Here is a 22,609-nt window from a genome sequence, read left to right on the forward strand (position 1 = left end):
CTCATTAGTAAGGTAGACTAGAGCCTCAGAGAGGTAAACGAAGGCAGGAAACCACATGACAGAAGCAAAGGGTATAAGGCCGGGTTCACACCACGTTTTTGCAATACAGTTGCCATTTCAGGTTTTTGATTAAAAAAAAAACAAAAAAAAAAAACCTGACTAAACTATCAAAATGTGTGCACAAATTTTTATCTGTATATGGTTTGAAAAAATGATGTCGGGTTGCATCAGTCTTTTAAGAAAAAACACGTATAACGTTTTTAACTTTTCACTCCATTATGAATAAAGTTTCACTTGTTTCATTGAAATTCCAAGAAAAAAAAACTGTGCAAAGTAAAAAACTGTATGGTGAAAACCAGATGGAACCGTATGCACATACGGTTCTGTAAGGTTCCCATTGACTCCCATGTTAAAAAAAAAAAAAAAAACGTATACGGTTTAATACAGTTTTTCACCCGGACCAAAAACCGTGGTAAGCCACGGTTTTCTGTCCGTAAAAAAAAAAAAAGTAAAAAAACGTATGGTTTAGAAAACGGAGACAACTGTATATATTCTGGTGCATATGGTTTTGAATGGGAAGTCTATGGGCACGGTTTTCTGTACTGTTGCATAAGTTTTTTTTGTTTTGTTTTTTTTTAACCGTATGCCGAAACCGTATAGCAAAATCGTGGTGTGAATCCAACCAGCCTATGTCCACCTCTTATTTGCAAAGTTTACCTCTGCAGTATTGCCAAGCTGCTCCTGTCATTTTGCTACAATCGTGAAGTTTCACGCTGCTTACTTAACAAGTCCGCAAATAACTGCATACATGTTCATCTCTCGGCTAACAACCGAGAGTGGATCATCCACTTGCATTCTCTGTTCAAGGTTACACGTTTGGAATATATTTATGTATTTTTTTTTTAATCCAGTTTTTTAAAAGGGACATTGCCCATTTCTTTATCTATATTTAAGTCCTGGGCTTATTTAAAGAGTGCCTGTCACCAAATAAAATGTTTAATATAGTGTTCCTTGTGTAATTAGCAGACACTTTCCCTTTCTTTAAAAATTCTCAACAGAAATAGGTTTAAAATGTAATAGAAAAAAAACGGCCACTAGGTGGCTCTGTTCTGTTCCCTGTCACAATTAATAGTGAGTTTGGTCTTCTACTGGCCTGGCAGGAGTCCAAACTCAGGAAGTGCTTCTATGAGCAATATGGAGGGTAGGTAGCTCGACCACTAGAAAAAGGTGATTTATATCAGTGTCAGACGAATACTAGTGTGAAAAGTTGCGCAACCTATGGAGCAAAATATACAAATAAAGAGGGACACTGTCCACAAATCTGGTCTTTCATAAGCTCACTTATGGGAGCATAGAACAATATTGAAATAATAGTGTTAATAGTTTGATATAGAAAAATACTATACAATATGGATAGGAAAAGTATATATATATATATATATATGTATATATATATATATATATATATATATATATATATATATATATATAGCTAGCATTATACAGTATATGGTATAGACTTTTACATAAGTTTTATCCTTTATCTTTTATTGGATTTTATCCTTCATTTATAATACTATTATTTCTGCAGGGGCCCTGCAGATAATACCATATATATTTTTTATATTAATAAATACTACATTTTCCTATACACATTGTATTATTTTTGTATATCCAACTGCTAACATTATTATTTCAATATTGCTGTATGCTCCCATAAGTGAGCTTTTGAAAGACCAGATTTGAGGAACGTGTTTCTCTGCACTGAGCTTGATTGACAGCTGCACAGAAAGTGAAAGCTCCACAGATTCTCACAGAAAGCTGCACAGACTGACAGCTGAAGGAGAGCCTCACTGATAGCAACACAGACTGGAACATGCACAGAGCCTGATGTCTTCTATTAATCACAGCACTGCAATCATGTGAGGGCGGAAGTGGTCCCCCAGTAGGCTTCAGTGGAGTCATGCCTGCTGGGAAAAGCCCACTTTCTCCTGCTGGGAAACTGCACTGTCAGCAAGAAGAAAGGTATGATACACAGCTTTTTAAAGCTCTGAATTTCTCTCTTTTTTTTTTAAAGGGTGGGAGAGGTGTTAGGAGTAGTTAGGGAACATAGCGTGAGTTAGTTTAGAACAGAGTATTTGGTGACAGGTACTTAATAAAAATGTTATTTTTGGGTGGCACAGTTGGCATTCAAGTGCCATAACTGAAGCTCAATGAGAATTACAATCTTACACTATGTACCTTTTTGCCACAATATCCGCTTCATTATCGGGGTCTTTGTGCGCTGGACGTACACCAGGACTTCACTTGCGCTGCACTTACAGAATGGCAATTGCCCTTCTAATCTGACTTTTTTCCTGAAAATTTTTCTTTTTTGCATTTCTTGGTTGTGGCTGAGCCAATTGCAGTCTGCTCACCTAATACAAAGGCAACTTTGCTGTATTCTTACAACATTTCGCACACTTCTATAAAATAATTTGAACACAATGGTTTCTTTTTATTATTTTTTAACGATATTGCAAAATACATGTTCCTGAATGCTGCATGAACAGTAAAAATGAGGTATATCAAAAGGAAAAAATAAAATAAACACTGTACATACATAATTTGTCAAAAAAACAAAAACAACAAACCTGATAAGTAAATTTAAAGCTATTGCCGAGAATATTAAATATAGACTGGAATACAGGCTAGAGGTGTGACCTACTCTGAAGGGTATGACGTCTTTATGATGAACGGGAGGAATAAAGTTGCGCTGTTTAAAGTGAGAGGAATCTTCATTAAACTCATTATGTGCCTTCAGCTCAAAAATCCCATTCCTGAGTCCAATAATTTGTCATAAAAATTCATCTCATATATTTTGATTTATCCACAGTCTGACAATGGGCATTTTTGACTGTCCCTCTGGAAATTTGCAAATCGAATAAAAAAACAAAAAAAAATAAAAATAAAAGAAAACTGCCTGCAGAGCAGTTGCCCCCAAATCATGTTTGGCTACCCTGTTCCCCGTCCCTCCCCCTCCCCCACTATCTAATCTTTCTTTAAAAGTTCGGGTACAAGCTGAACTATCACAATACTTTCATAATTAAAAAAAAAAATTGCATTGACAGGGCATAGATTACATAACTCTTATTACGATTGTGTAGAAACATTCTAAATGGCAGTGTTAAAATAAAAAATACACCATGGTTTAAAAGACCTCGAATGTCTGGCAAACTCACAGCCTCACCTGAAGCTCTGACTAGATGACGTCTTGACTCTCGTACTACCTGTTTCATTTACGTCAGATAGCAAATTTGTGTACCCTGAGAATTCTGGAGTTGAAGTCCTCAACCTCTGATCCACCCCCCCATCAGTGCTAGTGTTAAATGATATTGGCACCCTGCTTCCAGACTTAAATTGAGAACCAAATGCTTGTGCAAAGTTCTCGATCTGGCACGTGGCATGTTGTCTGATATCTTTGTGTTGTTCTAGGGAATTGGCCAAATCCTGAGGTTGAAGGTGGAAACCTGAAGAGGACTCCAGGCCCTTTTGCTGATCCTTCTGCCCGTTCAATTCCTGAGATGAAATCTGGTAACTGGAGGATGTTTCTAAGGATTTCTGCGAGTCTATCTGATCAGCCAACTCTTGTGAAGGAGTCAACTGCTGCGCCTCCAGCGATAAAGAAAAACCAGTTTGGGGGCCCACTACCATGCCAAAGTGCGACTTTGGCAATGTGGACGGTAATACTGACGTTACCGACTGGCTGAACCCACAGTCGAGAGGAGATGTAGTGTAAATCTGTTTGTCGGGAAAGAGAGAATGATTGGCAAGAGATGAAGATAGGCTTACAAACTGTAAACTCGGCCCCAGTGGGAATGAAGTTGTATGGCTTGTTCTTTCCAACGCTTGCTGAAGGTACTTTGAATACTCCTGAAACATGTTAGTTTTGTCATTTGATGTAGATTGCGAGTCTGAACAGACATTCTCCTCCTGCACCATATCACTGTTGTCGCCTGCCGTCTGAAGCTCTATGTGGTGTTCTGCAATGTTGAAGGAGACATCTGGATGGCCAACCGATTTATGAGTGTAGTGATCCAAGATACTCTGGAGAACCTCATCGGGAATGACAGATTTGTCATGACAGTTCTTGATCTCAACATTCAACGACTGGGAATCAATAAGAGTTAGTGGGTTGTCCCCATCGATAACACTGGAAACTGCAGACTGAATGACCGACTGTTGTGCCACCATATGCCCAACATTCACAGCGTAGGCATTGTTGCTGCTGGAGGCCTGCAAATACCTCCTTTTTTTCAGGAACTGCATTGCATCATCGTAATTGCTACTTGTAGCACCTTTGTTACCTGAACTATGAAGGAGGTTCATGGTGTCTACATTGCTATTCCCCACCATGTCAAGAGGACTGTTGGGTTTATCTGAAAGTTTATGAATACCCATGTTAGCAGACTGAGACTCCAAAGAGAGATCATTCTTATCTCCTAGTTTCCTGTTGACCTTCTTGAACACCAATTTTGACCCCTTGGAATCCAAGTCTTCAATGCCAGTGTTGGACGAACCACTACTGGAAGACACGATTGAACCATCCACTGCATAACTCTGAATGTCGAGACCTGCTGCCAAATGTGCCTCGTTCAATTTGTTGCCTTGCTTATTGTCCTTGTGAGAGGAACCATTTCTGGACTTGCTTTTCTTGCGCCCAGAATAATGGGAATTTCCCTGAGATAAATCATAGTTGCCAGACAAATTATCCATACTAGGATTTGATGACCCAGGCTCCAATGATCCTTTAATCATGTTTTCCCCACATGTCCTTTTGTGCTTCAGCAACCGATCTGTTCTTGAGAAGAACTGTCAAAACAAAAAGTAGAATGCTTAATGAATGCAACATTAAAAACAAACAAAAAGTAGAATGCTTAACGAATGCAACATTTAAAAAAAATAAAAACAACAACGCATAAAACAGATGACCTGAAAGGTCAGCCATACGTCGTCACTCCGTTAAAGATGATCTATACCAGTGGTCTCCAACCTGCGGACCTCCAGATGTTGCAAAACTACAACTCCCAGCATGCCCGGACAGCCAACAGCTGTCCGGGCATGCTGGGAGTTGTACTTTTGCAACATCTGGAGGTCCGCAGGTTGGAGTCCACTGATCTATACGCTCTCAACTTATATCTCACTAAGAAAAATACATTTGTAGCTTTTTTGATACTGCAATTCTGCATTAAAGGGGTATTCCAGTAAAAAAATTAAAATAAAAAATAAATCATATCAACTGGCTCTAGAAAGTTAAACAGATTTGTAAAGTACTTCTATAAAAAAAAAAACTTCATCCTTCAAGTACTCATCAGCGGTTGTAGTTGAGTTGTTCTTTTCTGTCTGGCAACAGTGCTCTCTGCTGACTCCTCTTTCTGTCTCAGGAACAAATCAGAGTAGGAGATGTTTGCTATGGGGATTTGTTCCTACTCTGGACAGTTCCTGAGACAGACAAATGTCAGCAGAAAGCACTGTTAGAAAATAACAAAACTTTAGCAGCTGATAAGTACTGGAAGGATTCAGATTTTTTTTTTTTATTGAAGTCATTTACAGATCTGTTTAACTTTCTGGCCCCAGTTGATATGAAAAAAAAAACAAGTTTTTCACTGGAATACCCCATTCAATGCTTCCTCTGTTATGTTACATGTGAATAACTTTTCATTGGTGATGGGAACTATAACACCCATTTGAGAAGCCTTCACACACTGTTCAACTAGTTTTCACAGAGTCAGACAGCAGGGGAAACAACAACTACTACTGCAACAACAACAACAGCTACTACTACAGCAACAGCTACTACTACAGCAACAGCTACTACTACAGCAACAGCTACTACTACAGCAACAGCTACTACTACAGCAACAGCTACTACTACAGCAACAGCTACTACTACAGCAACAGCTACTACTACAGCAACAGCTACTACTACAACTACTGCAACAACAACAACTACAACAACTACAACTACAACTACAACCACTACCACTACCACTACCACTACCACAACAACTACAACAACTACAACAACTACAACAACAACAACTACAACAACTACAACAACTACAACAACTACAACAACTACAACAACTACAACAACTACAACAACTACAACAACTACAACAACAACAACAACAACAACTACCCTATAACCAATGGGAATGGGAATCAGTTGTCCATTTATACATTTCAGGGAATAATAACAGAGGCACTACACAATTCATGAGGAGTTTATTGAAACAGACATAACAGGGGAACCAACTGGTTCTCCTTAATTGGGTCTTCACAAAAAAAAAAAAAAAAAAAGCGGAAACTGAAGGAAAACTGTCAGCTTTCTCCCCCCGCACTAACCAGTGGTACTGGCTGGTAGTGCGGGGGATGCTGATCAGTTTCATGCTTACCGTGCCCGGATCCACCGCACCGTACGGCCGTAATCTTCTATTTTCGGTATATGCTAATGAGGTGCTAATGAAGAGAGGGGAGGAATATTGATGAGATGGGCGGCGCTGCGGCCAGAAACGCTGACGTCAGAGCGCCAGTTAGCACCTCATTAGCATATACCGAAAATAGAAGATTATGGCCGTACGACGCGGCGGATTCGGGCACGTTAAGCATGAAACAGATCAGCGTACACCACACTACGCGCAGGGGGGGGGTGTTTGGGGTGAGGATAAGATGTTTGATCACGGGGGTCCCACCTCTGGGAACCCCCACGATCTCCCTGCTGCACCCCAGACATCTGGTGGACGGAGTGAACTTCGCTCCGTGTCTGATGACTGGCGATGCGGGGCGGAGGCTTTTGATGTCACGGCCACGCCCCCTCAATGCAAGTCTACGGGAGGAGGTGTGACAGACTTCACGCCCCCTCCCATAGACTTGCATTGAGTAGGCGTGGCTGAGATGTCATGAGCATCCGGCACTGCACCAGATGCTCTAAACGAACGCCGGGTGCTGCAGCCGAGATCGGGGGGGTTCCCAGCGAACAGACATCTTATCCCCTATCCTAACAGTAATGTGACTATGCTGCACCGGAATTTCAGAGTAGAATTTTGCAGTGTGAACCCAGCCTAAGCAGTCTGCCTATTCCCCTACTGGCTTTTTAGCTGTATATCAAATGGAACTATATACATATATGGACCAGCATGCAAGGCAAACCGCCACGTGCAGAACAGAGATACAATTTTGGGGTTCTTTCAGTATAGAAAGCTATAAATGAATTGCATACCTGCTGACAAGTGTCACACTTGTATGGCTTTTCTCCGCTGTGTGTCCTCTTGTGTCGCTCCATGTGGTATTTCTGAATAAATTTCATGTTGCACTGATCACAGTTAAAAGGTTTTTCACCTGAAAAGTGAAGCCAAAGCACAGTAATGAAAACATGTTGCTGGCATAATAGTACCCGCTCCCTAACGCCACTTATGTGTAGGAGTTTTAACTCAAGCAGCCGCTCTGATGTTTTAGAGATAGACTTTTTATTCTTTGTGGATTGTGTGTGGAAACCCAGTCCTGTAGCCCATTAACTTTTTATTAACTGTCCCTATAAATCTAATTTACATAACCAGCAATGTTCTTACTCTCCAAAAATGCATCCAGACCCCTTTTAAATTCTTTTACAGAGTTCCCCATGACCACCTCCTCCGGGAGAGAATTCCACAATCTCACTGCTGTTACAGTAAAGAACCCCCGTCAGTGCTGGTGTAGAAACCTTCTTTCCTCTAAACGGAGAGGATGCCCCCTTGTTATAGATACAGTCTCTCTGATGACACGTGTCTCGGGAACTGTCCAGAGTAGAAGCAAATCCCCATAGCAAACCTCTTCTACTCTGTGCAGTTCCTGAGACAAGCAGAGATGTCAGCAGAGAGCACTGTTGCCAGACAGAAAAGAACAACTAAACTTCAGCAGCTGATAATTATTAGAAGGATTAAGATTTTTTAATAGAAGTAATTTACAAATCTGTTTAACTTTCTGGAGCCAGTTGATATATAAAAATGTTTTTTTCCTGGAATACCCCTTAAATTCAATGGTAACTACACTGATGCATTCTGGTCTAATCTGATTGTAGATGGGGTTGGAAGATGGCAACCAGCACAATGGCCTTCTAAGCAGACCAGAGAAGTAGATTGCAGATAACACTGATCAGTGATATGCCTATGTATAGAACAGTTCAATATTTGCAATGTAAAGATTACAATCAATAGCCCCATGTGGGGACAAAAAAAGTACATCAAGAAGTTTTAATAAAATATATATTATATTTTTAACTAGAGATGAGCAAACTTACAGTAAATTCGATTCGTCACGAACTTCTCGGCTCGGCAGTTGATGACTTATCCTGCGTAAATTAGTTCAGCTTTCAGGTGTTCCCGTGGGCTGGAAAAGGTGGATACAGTCCTAGGAGAATGTTTCCTAGGACTGTATCAACCTTTTCCAGCCCACCGGAGCACCTGAAGGCTGAACTAATTTATGCAGGATAAGTCATCAACTGCCGAGCCGAGAAGTTCGTGACGAATCGAATTTACTGTAAGTTCGCTCATCTCTATTTTTAAATAAAAGCTATTGGGGTTCAGAATAGGGCAATTTTAAACTCATTTTGTTTTAAAAGTCTGATTTTTTTTGTGTATAAAATAGAGAAGTTTGTAAAGATTTGAATAATTTAAGTCATATTAATCCAAAGAACAGACAGAACATGTCAGTTTTAAGTTCTACCATAAAGTGCTATGTGTAAAAAAAATAAAAAAAACAGTTGAAAAATTGCGAGTTTCTTATCACCCCCCCCCCCAAATATATAATAATGTTTTGTCATTACAAAGTACAATTGGTTACGCAAATAAGCAAGCCCTCATATGGGTCCGTTAAGGCTCTTAGAAGGTGGAGTTTTTTTTTAATCAACTGGTGCCAGAAAGTTAAACAGATTTGTAAATTACTTCTATTACTTCATTTTGGAACACAGTGCTCTCTGCTGACACCTCTGACCATTTTAAGAAGTGTCCAGAGTAGGAGAAAATCCCCATAGCAAACATATGCTGCTCTGGACAGTTCTTAATTTTTTTTTTCCCATCGGAGTACCCCTTTAAAGGCCAAAATGGGCTTTGGCCTTAGAAGGGGTACTCCACTGCTCAGCGTTTGTAAGAAACTGTTCCGCACGCTGGAACCGGGAGCTTGTGACATCACAGCCCCGCCCCTCATGACGTCACGCCCCGCCCCCTCAATGCAAGTCTACGGGGGGTGGGGGGGGGATGACGTATCTACATGCAGAATACAATACATAAAAATGACAAGTTCTTCAACAATAGCAATGCACATTACACACAACCACTATTTACATACCGCTATGTATTTTTTCATGCCGCTGAAGTAAATATTTCTGTATGAAACTCATATTGCATTGACTGCACTGAAATGGTCTTTCACCTAAGGGAAGAAAAATGTAAAAATGAGTATAAGACAGGAATTTAGCAAAGAACTATTGACAGAAATAGCAAGTACAAAAATGCCTGCAAATATTTACAAGGGCCAGAACGTGGAACAAATGCAACATGCATTGAGGGATTGGTCAGGTCCTTACTGATCACCTAAACGCATCCCAATAGTCCCAGATAACTCGCAGCATATTAATATTTAAAATGTATATAGTCTTTGTAAACATATCATTAAAGGGGTACTGCCGTGGAAATTTATTTATTTATTTTAAATCAACTGGTGCCAGAAAGTTAAACAGATTTGTAAATTACTTCTATATAAAAATCTTAATCCTTGGAGTACTTATTAGCTGCCGGAAATTATTTTCTTTTTGGAACACAGAGCTCTCTGCTTACATCACGAGCACAGTGCTCTCTGCTGACATCTCTGTCCATTTTAAGAACTGTTCAGAGTGGGAGAAAATCCCCATAGCAAACATATGCTGCTCTGGACAGTTCCTAAAATGGACAGAGATGTCAGCAGAGAGTACTGTGTTCCAAAAAGAAAATAATTTCCTCTGTAGTATTCAGCAGCTGATAAGTACTGGAAGGATTAAGATTTTTTAATAGAAGTAATTTACAAATCTGTAACTTTCTGGCGCCAGTTGATTTAAAAAAATAAATAAATAAAGTTTTCCACCGGAGTACCCCTTTAATGTGACTTCAATAAAGGATACAGTATATGATTTACATTTGAGACTACAGTTTTGTGTAGGATGTATGTTTACAGGTAGCATCACCATGACTAGAGATGAGCTAAGTTACAACGATTCGATTCGTCACGAACTTCTCGACTCTTGCCATCTTTATCCTGCATAAATTAGTTCAGCTTTCAGATGCTCCGGTGGCTGGAGACTCTCTTAGGACTGTATCCACCTTTTCCAGCCACCGGAGCACCTGAAAGCTGAACTAATTTATGCAGGAAAAGTCATCAACTGCCGAGCCGAGAAGTTCGTGACAAATCGAATCACTAACTTCGTTCATCTCTAACTGTGTGTGGAGTTTTTGCCGGATTTGGACTATTTTTATACATAGACTTGCGTCAAAAACTCGGCACATATTTAGCTTTTTTAGTTTGACCAAGTTAAAGGGGTACTCCTCTGGAAAAAAAAAAATTTCTTAAATCAACTGGTGCCAGAAAGTTAAACAGATTTGTAAATTACTTCTATTTAAAAATCTTAATCCTTCCAGTACTTAGCTGCTGTATGCTCCGCAGGAAGAGTTTTTTTTCTTTTTTGAATTTCCTTTCTGTCTGTCCACAGTGCTCCCTGCTGACACCACTGTCCATTTTAGGAACTGTCCCGAGCAGTATAGGTTTTCTATGGTGATTTGCTCCTACTCTGGACAATTCCTAAAAATGGACAGAGGTGTCAGCAGAGAGCACTGTGGTCAGACAGAAAAGAAATTCAAAAAGAAAAGAACTTCCTGTGGAGCATTTAGCAGATGATAAGTACTGGAAAGTTTAAGATTTTTAAATAGAAGTAATTTTCAAATCTGTTTAACTTTCTGGCACCAATTAAAAAAATAAAATAAAAAAAAATAAAAGATTTCCAGTGGAGTACCCCTTTAAATTTACTCAAAAAGTTGCAAAGTCTGTAAATGCTACATGCAGATATCACCCAAACATTAAAAGAAGACTCAAGGCAGTAAAAAGAATGGGGCATAAGTTTTAGATTGCCGTTGACTGGACCCAATACGCCCCCTCCATGTATCTCTATGGGGAGCCCGAGATACCCGAAGGCTGTATCTCCAGGTCTGCCATAGAGATACACGGAGTTGGCGTGTCACCCGCGGCTTCCTGTGGGGTCGGCACGCCCCCTTCCTTGTGACTGCCGTGCAGGAGATTGTGGGGGGTCCCAGCGATCCTCCTTTGGATAAAGGACAAGTTTTAACGCACTGGAGTACTTCTTTTAACAAGTGTATTCAGAGCAGAAAATCTGCAACAGCAATTAACACTTACGATTACTCGCGAAGAAAAAAAATCATTCACAGAACGTGGAGACTGCCAAAACCTCATCCACGTGCTTGACACTGCAATTTGGATTTTATACATGCAAAAAAATTCACAGCTTTTCTGAAAGGCTACGTTCACGCTGCCGACTATCTCCGAAAGTGTGAAGTCCGTTATTTTAGGATGGAGAAAAGACGGAGAAATCGTGCTTGCACCGTCTTTTTCTCTCCAAAAATAACAGCTTCTATTGAATACAATGGGGTCTATCGGGACCCGTTATTTGCCGGTATGCTCCAGCAAAATGTAAAAAAAAAAATATATATATATATATATATATATATATATATATATATATATATATATATATATATATATATATATATATACACATACACACACACACGTACAGTGACCCCCCTCGACCTACGATGGCCCCGACATACGATCATTTCAATGTACGATGACCTCTCAGAGGCAGCATTAACATACAATGCTTTTGTATGTCGGGGCCATCGCATAAACTGCTATCCGGCAGCGCAGACTGCTTCAGCTGCCACCGGAAAGCCGTTTACGGTGCCCAGTGTGGTCCGCTGACGATCACTTACCTGTCCTCGGGACTCCGGTGCGTCCTCTTCGGGATCCCCTGCATCGTCAGCGCTCTCCATCGTCGTCATCACGTCGCTGCGCACGCCGTCTTGTCATCCAATAGGAGCTGCGTACGTAGCGACGTGATGGCGGCAACGGAGCGCGCGGATGCTGGGGAAGCAGAGGCCTTACCGGAGCGTCGGGGACACCTCGGGGACACGGCAACAGCGATGGACGGCGACATCCAGGGCAGCGGTGACGGTCCGGAACGTCAGGGACAGGTGAGTACAACTTCCTTTAACAGTGGTCTTCAACCTATGGGTGTTGTAGTTTTGCAACATCTGGAGGTCCGAGGGTTGTAGACCACTGTCCTATACTTTACATTGCACGGATCCCTCAACATACGATGGTTTCAACAAATGATGGTCCATTTGGAACGGATTACCATCGTATGTTGAGGGACCACTGTACTGTATACATATATGGAGTTTGATGGTCGAATTTGCCAGAGCATACCGGCGCTGTGAAAGGGGTCTAACATGACTACTTTCCATTCATGACTGCTGGGTATAAAATGGTCCAGGAAGTAGATTTCCAGGCACGGATTATTAAGAGTACTTCTAGAAGCTTCTGTTTACCTGTATGTATAAGCACATGCCTGCGTAGATGATAGGAACTTCTAAAAGCAGCACTGCAGTGTTCACATATATGAGGTTTCTGATTTGGAGACATATTAGCAGCTTCACCTTCACCTAAAGACTGAAAAGAAAGGAGGTCAATTAGATTTGCTCCCGGAAAATTCCAATATTTGTACAACTTGTAAACTGTTCTACAGCAGGAGTGTCTTAAAGGGGTACTCCACTGGAAAACGATTTTCTCTTTAATCAACTGGTGCCAGAAAGTTAAACAGATTTGCAAATTACTCCTATGAAAAAAAAAATCCCAATCCTTCCAGTACTTCTCAGCTGCTCTATAATACACAGGAAGTTCTTTTCTTTTTGAATTTCCTTTCTGTCTAACACCAAGTGCTCTCTGTTGTCCACGTCAGGTGGTTTGCTATGGGGACTTGCTCCTGCTCCGGACAGTTCCTGATGTAGACAGAGGTGGCAGCGGAGAGCACTGTGGTCAGACAGAAAGGAAACTCAAAAGATAAGAACTTCCTGTGTATTATATAGCAGCTGATAAATGCTGGAAGGGTTAAGATTTTTAAATGAAGTAATTTACAACTGTTTAAACTTTCTGGCACCAGTTGATTTAAAAGAAAATGTTTTCCAGCGGAGTACCCCTTTAACCAGTATCCAAAGATTGAGGGTCTATTAACACAGCAGAATTTCCGCTTGTGGAATTCCGCCTCAAATTAAAGCCCATAGAGAGACTTCTATGGGATTCCGCGCTCCCATTGCGGAATTCCGCAATAGGAAATCCTTCCGTGTGAATAGACCTTTACACAGTCTCTAACCGTGTTTCCCAACCAGGTTGCCCTCAACTGTTGAAAAACTACAACTATCAGCATGCCGTGGGCTGCATACTGGGAGTTGTGGTTCAGCTGGAGGCAGCCTGGTTGGGAAACACTACTTTAACACCTTAAAAAATCTTAATCCTTTCAGTACTTATGAGCTTCTTAAGTTAAGGTTGTTCTTTTCTGTCTAAGTGCTCTCTGATGACACGTGTCTCGGGAACCGCCCAGTTTAGAAGAGGTTTGCTTTGGGGATTTGCTTCTAAACCGGGCGGTTCCCGAGACAGGTGTCATCAGAGAGGACATAGACAGAAAAGAACAACCTTAACTTCAGAAGCTCATAAGTACTGAAAGTATTAAGATTTTTTAATTAAAATCATTTACAAATCTGTTTATCTTTCTGGAGCCAGTTCATTGAGATATATATATATATAAAAAAGTATTTTCCTGGATAACCCCTTTAATGGCCAACAGCGTTCTACACATCCTAGTCCAGTTTAGATTACAGGGACGTTCACACACTCGTAACTAGCAGCCGGTTTTGCGCTACCATTCATTCCAACAGGTCCACTGGCAGTCTGCAAATCTGACACTATGGCGGACTCTTTGTAGGCCCATACACGTGAATGGTTGCGTAACTCGCGGTGGATTTTTTTGCAGCAGGAAACTAGCTGCTAGTTATGAGCATGTAAACATTCTAAAAGGGGGTATTCTTGAGGATAAATTCTCCATATAACACTAGATGTGACCAATCGTAACCAGTGAAAAAGGAAACACACACACTATAATACTGCATCAATTCCATTTGCCGCTTCACTGCTTGCTTCGTTCGCCGTCTCCATTCACCAGAAGGACAGGTGAGAAAGTGTGCTACGTTTCAGAGGCTACGCCTCTGAAACGTAGCACACATTCTCACCTGTCCTTCTGGTGAATGGAGACGGCGAACGAAGCAAGCAGCGGAGCGGCAAAAGGAATTTTTTTTCGAAAGCCCATGAACTCTCCTAGTAACTACCTGCGGATGTTTCTTTTCTGTTCCACACTGGGTGATTATATTGTTCTGCTGTATTTTCATATTTATAAAGAAGAAGAATTGATGCAGTATTAGGCGGCATTCACATCTCTTTTATTTTTACATACGGGTGGCGGATCCGGCTGGGGGAGGGGAAAACCGGGCACTCCCGTACCCCAGCCGGATCAGCCCATATATCCATTTACTTTAATGAGCCGACTGGAGTCAAACGGTGACTCCGGTCGGCTCAGTTTTGACCCGTATCCAGTTTCCCAACCGGACCGAAAACCGTAGTGTACTATGGTTTTAGGTCCGGCCACAAAACTGGATACGGTTCAAAACTGAGCCGACCGGAGTCACCGTTTGACTCCGGTCGGCTCATTAAAGTAAATGGATTTACGGTCTGATCCGGCTGGGGTACGGGAGCGCCTGGTTTTCCCCTCCCCCAGCCGGATCCGGCACCCGTATGTAAAAAACGAGATGTGAATGCCGCCTTATAGTGTGTGTGAGCTTCCATATTTGCTTGTATTGACTGGTTGCAACCTTAACCAGTGACTGGCTAAACAAACATTGCCTGCATGTCAGAGAAGAGGGGTACTCCGGTGAAAAACTATTTTTTTCATATCAACTGGCCTCCAGAAAGATAAACAGATTTGTAAATGACCTAAACCACTAAAGGAGGAGAGAGCACACCGTGCAGCTAAACATGCAGTTATACGATACCGCTGGTATACACTGGCAGCCTCCGGACCCGTTAAATAACAGAGCAGCACCTGCGGGGTGCACACACTAGATAAAGTATCCAATAGTACAATGAAAAAAGAGGTAGCGTGCACTCACCACAGGTAAACAGCTGCAGGCCCAAGGTCCGGGATCACCGCGGCATAGACGAAGACGGTAAGGGGCGCTCAGAGGCTACGCCGGCTGTTTCGGACGTAGGAACGTCCTTCTTCCGGCCTCTTCGTCTATGCCGCGGTGATCCCGGACCTTGGGCCTGCAGCTGTTTACCTGTGGTGAGTGCACGCTACCTCTTTTTTCATTGTAGATTTGTAAATGACTTCTATTAATAAAAAAAAAAATCTTAATCCTACCAGTACTTAGCTGCTGAAACGGAGTTGTTCTTTTCAGTCTGACCACGGTGCTCTCTGCTGACACCTCTGCCCATGACAGGAACTGTCCAGAGTAGAAGAGGTTTGCTATGGGGATTTGCTCCTGCTCTGGACAATTCCTGACATGGACAGAGGCGTCAGCAGAGAGCACTGTGGTCAGATAGAAGAGAACTCAGCAGCTGATAAGATTATTTTTTAATAGAAGTAATTTACAAATCTTACATTTTTTGTAGCCAGTTTTTTTTTTATATATAATAAATAAATATAAATATATATATTTTTTTTTTTTCCACCGGAATACCCCTTTAATGTCAGCAGTGGGGACTGGCACTGTTGGAAATGCACAGGTAGCAGGTGAATAAAAATTTTTTTTTTTATGCTGAACTTATCCTTGAGAATACTCCTTTTCTTCTCCTCTATTCACACATAGTATTCGGTGCTGATTTGATGCAGAGGATTTTAAGCTGCGTTCAGTCAGTTTACATTGAAATCTGCAGCAGAAAATCCTGCGCATCAAATCTGCACCGAATACTGTACTTGTGAATAGACCCTTAGGGTACGTTCACACATACAGGATCCTGCACAGATTTGATGCGCAGAATTTGTAACTGACAATTAGAAGCTGCGCTCAGTCATTTAGTCTACACTGAAATCTGCAGCAGAAAATCCGTCGCATCAAATCTGCGTACGTGTTAACATACACTTAATAGCTCTTTAAGAATGGCGTCTTACCTGTATAAACAAATTCTCCCCATTGGGGGACATTTCTCATTGTATGTATGTACACTGGTTTTCTGTTCTATTACATTGCACTTTTTTTGCGCAGTTTTGTGTTATTTTGTGCGCTTTGAGCATTTCCATTTGTTTTCTAAGTCATGGTGGCTGGTGGATACTTTTTTGCACTGGATAACAAGTTGTGTGTGCTTTCTTTTTATAAATTAAAAGCAGCAAGCTTAAAGGGGTACTCCGCCCCTGGACATCTTATCCCCTATCAAAAAGGATAGGGGATAAGATGTCAGATCGCAGGGGGTCCCGCCACTGGGGACCCCCGGAATCTCGGCTGCAGCAGCCTGCTTTCATTACTGCATAGAGAAAACTCGCTCTGTGCGCAACACGGGCGATACAGGGGCCGGAGCATCGTGACGTCATGGCCCGTCCCCTAAATGCAAGTCTATGGTGGTGGGCGTGACTGCCGCCACGCCCCCTCCCATACACTTGTATTAAGGGGGAGGTCCGTGACAAGGAGGCGGAGCCTTGACGTAACGATGCTCCGGCCCCTATATTGCCCGTCATTACGCACAGAGCGAGTTTTCTCAGTGCAGTAATGAAAGCGGGCTGCTGCGGCAGAGATCCTGGGGGTCCCCAGCGGCGGGACCCCCACGATCTGACATCTTATCCCCTATCCTTTTCATAGGGGATAAGAGGTCTAGGGGCGGAGTACCCCTTTAAACCCAGCTCTGCAGCTCACTGGTTTCGGTAATTGCGCAAAATTTATTAAGTCCCGTGCGCCATTTTGGTCAATTTTGAGCAGCAGCGCAAAAATAAGTTACACCAAGCAGACTTGGATAATATCTATACTACCTCACACCAACATTGATAGGTGTCCCCCATTGTGTGTAAAGTTATTAAAAATTACACAAACAAAAAAAATAAATAAATAAAAGAAAAGTCCACACATAAAAAACAATACAACTTCTTTAATAGCACGATAAAATACCACAGCGTCTAGTAGATACTAGCTACAAATTAATAGTTGTGGCGTTACGGGATGCAGGTATGGCAGTAGTGCAGAACCCAAAAGCTGCACCATTACCTCGGCATGACAGCTTGGAGCAGTGTTTCCCAACCAGGGTGCCTCCAGATGTTGCAAAACTACAACTCCCAGAATGCCTGGACAGCCGAAGGCTGTCCAGGCATTCTGGGAGTTGTAGTTTTGCAACACCTGGAGGCACCCTGGTTGGGAAACACTGGCTTGAAGAAGGACTTTGGTCAGCAGACCATGAAATAGTAAAAAAAATAAAAAATAATAAATAAATAATAATAATAAATAAAATAAATAATGATTTAAAAAAATAAAATATCCATAAATACAACCAAAAACTAAAAAGCTTTGGTCATTTCTTTAGACTTTTTTTTTTTTTCTCCCCATGAATCCATCTTTTTCTCCTCCTAACTTCAGCAAAGCCTAGTCTAGGACCACGCTGGAAGTACATATAAATGATATGCGCAGAAATGTCTATTTATAAACACAGATGGGGAGTTTATACAGGGACAGGCTTTTGTCTTAGGTTTGTACACACAGCAGTGGGATGTAGGACCGGAGCGTGAGCAGCTGTCGCCAGTATAAATGTGACTGCGCCGGCACTTTAAATAGGGTTCAGTGAACCCTAAAAGAAACAATGTCAGCGCACAAGAGCCTTCTGAGCCCAAAGCCAGACAGATCACAGAGCTGTCCAAGACCTGCTGCCTCCACGGCCCTTCTGGTATTCAGCTCTAAACAATCCCAAGGAATCTATTCTTCCCAGGGTTCAATGACCTCATCTTAGGGCCGCCATAACTTTCTCTATCCAGTGCTGCAGACAAGATTCTGGTATAAAACTCTGCCACTATACTCACAGGCTGCAACGACTCAGGGGTGTGGAAAATGTAAAAAATAATACTTGTCCACGGGACTAAAATCTACTTGTCCCGACCAATTTTTGCTTTTACACTAGTTTTTATTCCTCCTCGCCCTATAATAGCCATAAACTACCTACTATGACAATACCTTTTAATTTTTCAATAACATTCTCCAAATCAAAAAAATAAAATAAAAAATAAATACTCTCTATCTACAGTATATATAATTGAAGTGAAATTGCAATAGTAAAAGAATTTTGCCCGATTTCAGCAATACCAGATTTGTAGTTACCGTCATGTTTTACCAATTAAAAAAAACAAAAAACTTTTTTTTAATGTTTACGTTTTTTTAATTGCCATTTTTTGACCCCTGTAGTTTTTTTTTGTTTTTTTTTATGTGTTTGCATACCAGGCTGTATGAGGGCTCATTTTTGCGCCATTTTGGAATTGATCTGACTTTGTAGCTTTTTTTTTTTCTGGGATATTATAAAAATTGCAATTCTGTGTTTTTTTTACATTTACGTCATTTACCGTATGGGATACATAATGTTATATTTTAATAGTTCATACAATTATGCACGCAGCGATACTAAATGTATTTTTTTATTATGTTTACATGTTTTTATATAGGAAAAGGGGATGATTTGATTTGAACTTTTAACATGGAAGAGGTTAATGTGTTTCTTTAAAACTTAAAATTTTTATTTTATTTTTTTACACTTTATTAGACTTTTAGGAGGAATCATTAGATTCATCATACAGATCAATAGAGTTCTATTGAACTCCATTGATCTGTGTGCTTTGCACTCCATTGATAGAGCCTAGCCAGGATCTATCAATGACAGAGCCACGGGACAGCAGGGAACAGAAGTATGCCCTCCAGCTACCTCTATAGTGGATCTCCCCCTCGCAATCACGCTGCTGAGGGGGGGCGGTCCACCCCACTAGCCCACCAGGGAGCATTAACATGTCCCTTTAGATGCCGCTGTCAGCTTTGACAGCAGCGATCTAAAGAGTTAATAGCCAGCATGCGGTGATCGCCGCGGCTGGCTATTAGTGGCTGCCCCCGGCTACTGAAAACAGCTGGGGGCTGCAGAGTATGGAGCAGGCAAGAGTTTGGAGCCCGCTCCATACAGACTGCTGAGTGCCGCCACGCTTGTCAGGTCCGGCCCTACTTGCCCGTCGGGCTAAGGGCCGGAAAAATTCACCTGCCCGGCGGCAATAGGAATTCCTCATCCCTGCTACTGTAACTTTACTTGTATCGGCTGAAAAGATAGGGAATGTCCTATATTAGTTCAAGCTCTTAGGCTGCATTCACATGGCCATCTAGACCCATCCTTCTCCCGTCAAAAATAAAAACAGACTTAAAACGGACTTACAAAAAATGTTAGTATCCGTTAATGTTCAGTTAATAACCCCCCCGCCCCCCAATTTTTTTTTGTTCTGAACATGCTCATAAGTAAAAATGTATCGAAAAAGAGATTGAACAAAAAAAAAAAAAAAAAAAAAAAAAAAAGAAAAGGATGCAAATGGATGACTCTAAAGGCTCATCCGTTTCCCATATACTTCAACGTTAAATTTACTGTAGCCGTTTTTTCTTCCTTTTTTGTGACGGGAGAAAAAAAATACTGCATGCAGTCTTTTCTCCCATCAAAAAAACTGAAAAGAGCGCAGACGGGTGCAAACGGATGTGAAAGGGTTATAAAAAAAAATCCCATTGACATCAATGGGATTATTTTGCAACCATTTGTAGACGTGGACAGACTGCCGTGTGAACGCACCCTTACACAAGCAGCTGGTGCAGAACCAGGCAAAAAGAAACATTTTATAGACAACTGGGATCGTTGGGGTCTTGTTAATCCGGTCAGGAACTTCACGTAGAACCTAATTGTACAGCATAGCAATAAGTCTTCGGCTTGGATTCTACAGTGCAATGAAGATCGGGGCTTTACTAAACCCATCAACTTGTAGTGGAGATATCCAAATGGAATTAAGGATTTTTAGCCTCTTCAATGTATAGGGGTAAAACCAGAGTAACATTTTAATATTCACGGTGGACTTCAACGGAGGGATCGGGAGAGAGGGAAAGAACGAGCATTTCGCAGACAGCTATTAAAAGGTGTATGACCAGCTTTATCAACCTTCCTATATAATAAAAGATAGACTTAAAAGGGTACTCCGCCCCTAGACATCTTATCCCCTATCCAAAGGGGATAGGGGATAAGCGCCATACATTTACAAAAAGTGTACAAATTTTATTTTAAAAAAAATAAGAAAAGCCCCTCCCCTAATCACTCATTTTCCCCATTTTAATAAAAAAAAATATATAAAAATGCTAAACATATTTGGAATCAATGAATGCATAAGCGCCCAAACTATAAAAAATATAATGTTAATGATCCTGCATGGTGAATGGCATAAATGTTCAAAAAAAAAAAAAAAAAGAAAAAATCCTGCTTTTTGATTACATCACATTGCAAAATAATTTTATAAAATAAGAAGCAATCAAAAAGTCATATATGCAACAAAAGTGGTACAAAAAAAAAAATTTAAAAAAAAAACAGATCATGGCCCTTACACATCCCCGTACATGGAAAAATTAGAAAGTTAGAGGTTGTCAAACATACTGATTTTGTAAAAGATGTTTGAGATTTTTTTAAAGCACTACAATAATAGAAAAGCATAGTAAACATAGGTGTCATTTTAATAGCATTGACCCACAAAATAAAGAAAACCTGTCATTTTGACCATAAAGTGTACAGTGTGAAATTGAAACCCCTAAATTTGGTAAATTGTGATTTTCGTTTCAATTTCTTTAAGCAAAAAAAAAAAAATGTTTTGGGCTTACCATACATTTTAGGGTAAAAATGAGTGATGTCATTACAAAGTACAATTGGTTGCACAAAAAACAAGCCCTCATATGGGTCTGTGAATGGAAATATAAAAGTTATGGATTTTAGAAGGGAAGGAGGAAAAACCGAAAAAATAAAATTGGCTGTGTCCTGAAGGCCAAAATGGGCCTTAAAAGGGGTACCCCAGTGGAATTCAAAACTTTTTTTTTTTTAAATCAACTGGTGCCAGAAAGTTAAACAGATTTGTAAATTACTTAAATTACATAAATTAATCTTAATCCTTCCAGTACTTATTAGCTGCTGAATACTACAGAGGAAATTATTTTCTTTTTGGAACACAGTGCTCTCTGCTGTTCCATTTTAGGAACTGACCAGAGCAGCATATGTTCTCTATGGGGATTTTCTCCTACTCTGGGCAATTCTTAAAATGGACAGAGATGTCAGCAGAGAGCTCTCTGTTAAAGAATGAAAATAATTTCTTCTGTAGTATTCAGCAGCTAATAAGAACTGGGAGGATTAAGATTTTTTTTTTATAGAATTAATTTACAAATCTGTTTAACTTTCTGGCACAAGTCGATTAAAAAAAATAAAAAATAATAAAAAAAAAGGTTTTCCACCGGAGTACCCCTTAAGGATGCAACCCATTTGGGCCTTAAGGACGCAGACAATTTTATTTTTACGTTTTCGATTTTTCCTCCTCCTCCTCCTCCTCCACAGACTAGTATGAGGGCTTGTTTTTTGCGCGACCAGTTGTCCTTTGTAATGCCATCACTCACTTTACCATAAAATGTATGGCGCAACCAAAAAAATACAATTTGTGTGGGAAAATTAAAAAGAAAACCGCAATTTTGATAATTTTGGAAGGTTTCGTTTTCACGCCGTACAATTTACGGTATAAATGACATGTGTTCTTTATTCTCTGGGTCAATACGATTAAAATGATCCCCATGATAACATACTTTTCTATTACTGTTGCGCTTAAAAAAAAAAATCTAACTTTTTAACCAAATTAGTACGTTTAAAATGCCCCTATTTTGAAGACCCATAACTTTTTCATTTTTCCGTATAAACGGCGGTATGAGGGCTCATTTTTTGCGCCGTGATCTGTACTTTTTATTGATGCCATATTTGCTTATATAAAACTTTTAATACATTTTTTATAAAAATTTTTGGGAATAAAAAGCAGCTATTTTGGACTTTTTTTTTACGTTCACGCCGTTCCCCGTACAGTACCATTAACATTTTATTTTCATAGTTCAGATATTTATGCAGGCGGTGATACCAAATATGTATATAAAATATTTTTTAACACTTTTTGGGGGTGAAATAAGGAAAATGGGACAATTTACGTTTTTATTGGGGGAGGGGGTTTTTCAAAATTTTTTTTTTACTTTTATTTTTACACTTTAATAGTCCCCATAGGGGACTATTTATAGCAATCATTCGATTGCTAATACTGTTCAGTGCAGACCAGAGCAGAAGACTCCCGGAAGGCAGCGGAGGCAGGTGAGGGGACCTCCGTCTGCCGTGCTGG

At 40.5% G+C, this 22,609-nt stretch overlaps 1 protein-coding gene across 3 annotated transcripts in view; it reads right to left on the bottom strand.

The window, feature by feature from the left end:
- Positions 1-2,473: 2,473 nt before the first annotated feature.
- Positions 2,474-22,609, bottom strand: part of ZNF281 (zinc finger protein 281) — a 46,411-nt gene continuing 26,275 nt past the window's right edge. For all 3 annotated transcript variants that reach the window (XM_056547651.1, XM_056547649.1, XM_056547652.1), the window contains 4 exons: positions 12,669-12,789; positions 9,364-9,447; positions 7,262-7,380; positions 2,474-4,851 (listed from right to left, as the gene is read on the bottom strand). In XM_056547651.1, coding sequence (XP_056403626.1) covers positions 3,226-4,851; positions 7,262-7,380; positions 9,364-9,447; positions 12,669-12,789 — 1,950 coding nt within the window. In that variant the 3' untranslated portion in view covers positions 2,474-3,225. The remainder of the gene's footprint in view (positions 4,852-7,261; positions 7,381-9,363; positions 9,448-12,668; positions 12,790-22,609) is intronic.

The sequence above is a fragment of the Hyla sarda genome, chromosome 12 (genome assembly GCF_029499605.1).
Source record: "Hyla sarda isolate aHylSar1 chromosome 12, aHylSar1.hap1, whole genome shotgun sequence".
Lineage (NCBI taxonomy): Eukaryota > Metazoa > Chordata > Amphibia > Anura > Hylidae > Hyla > Hyla sarda.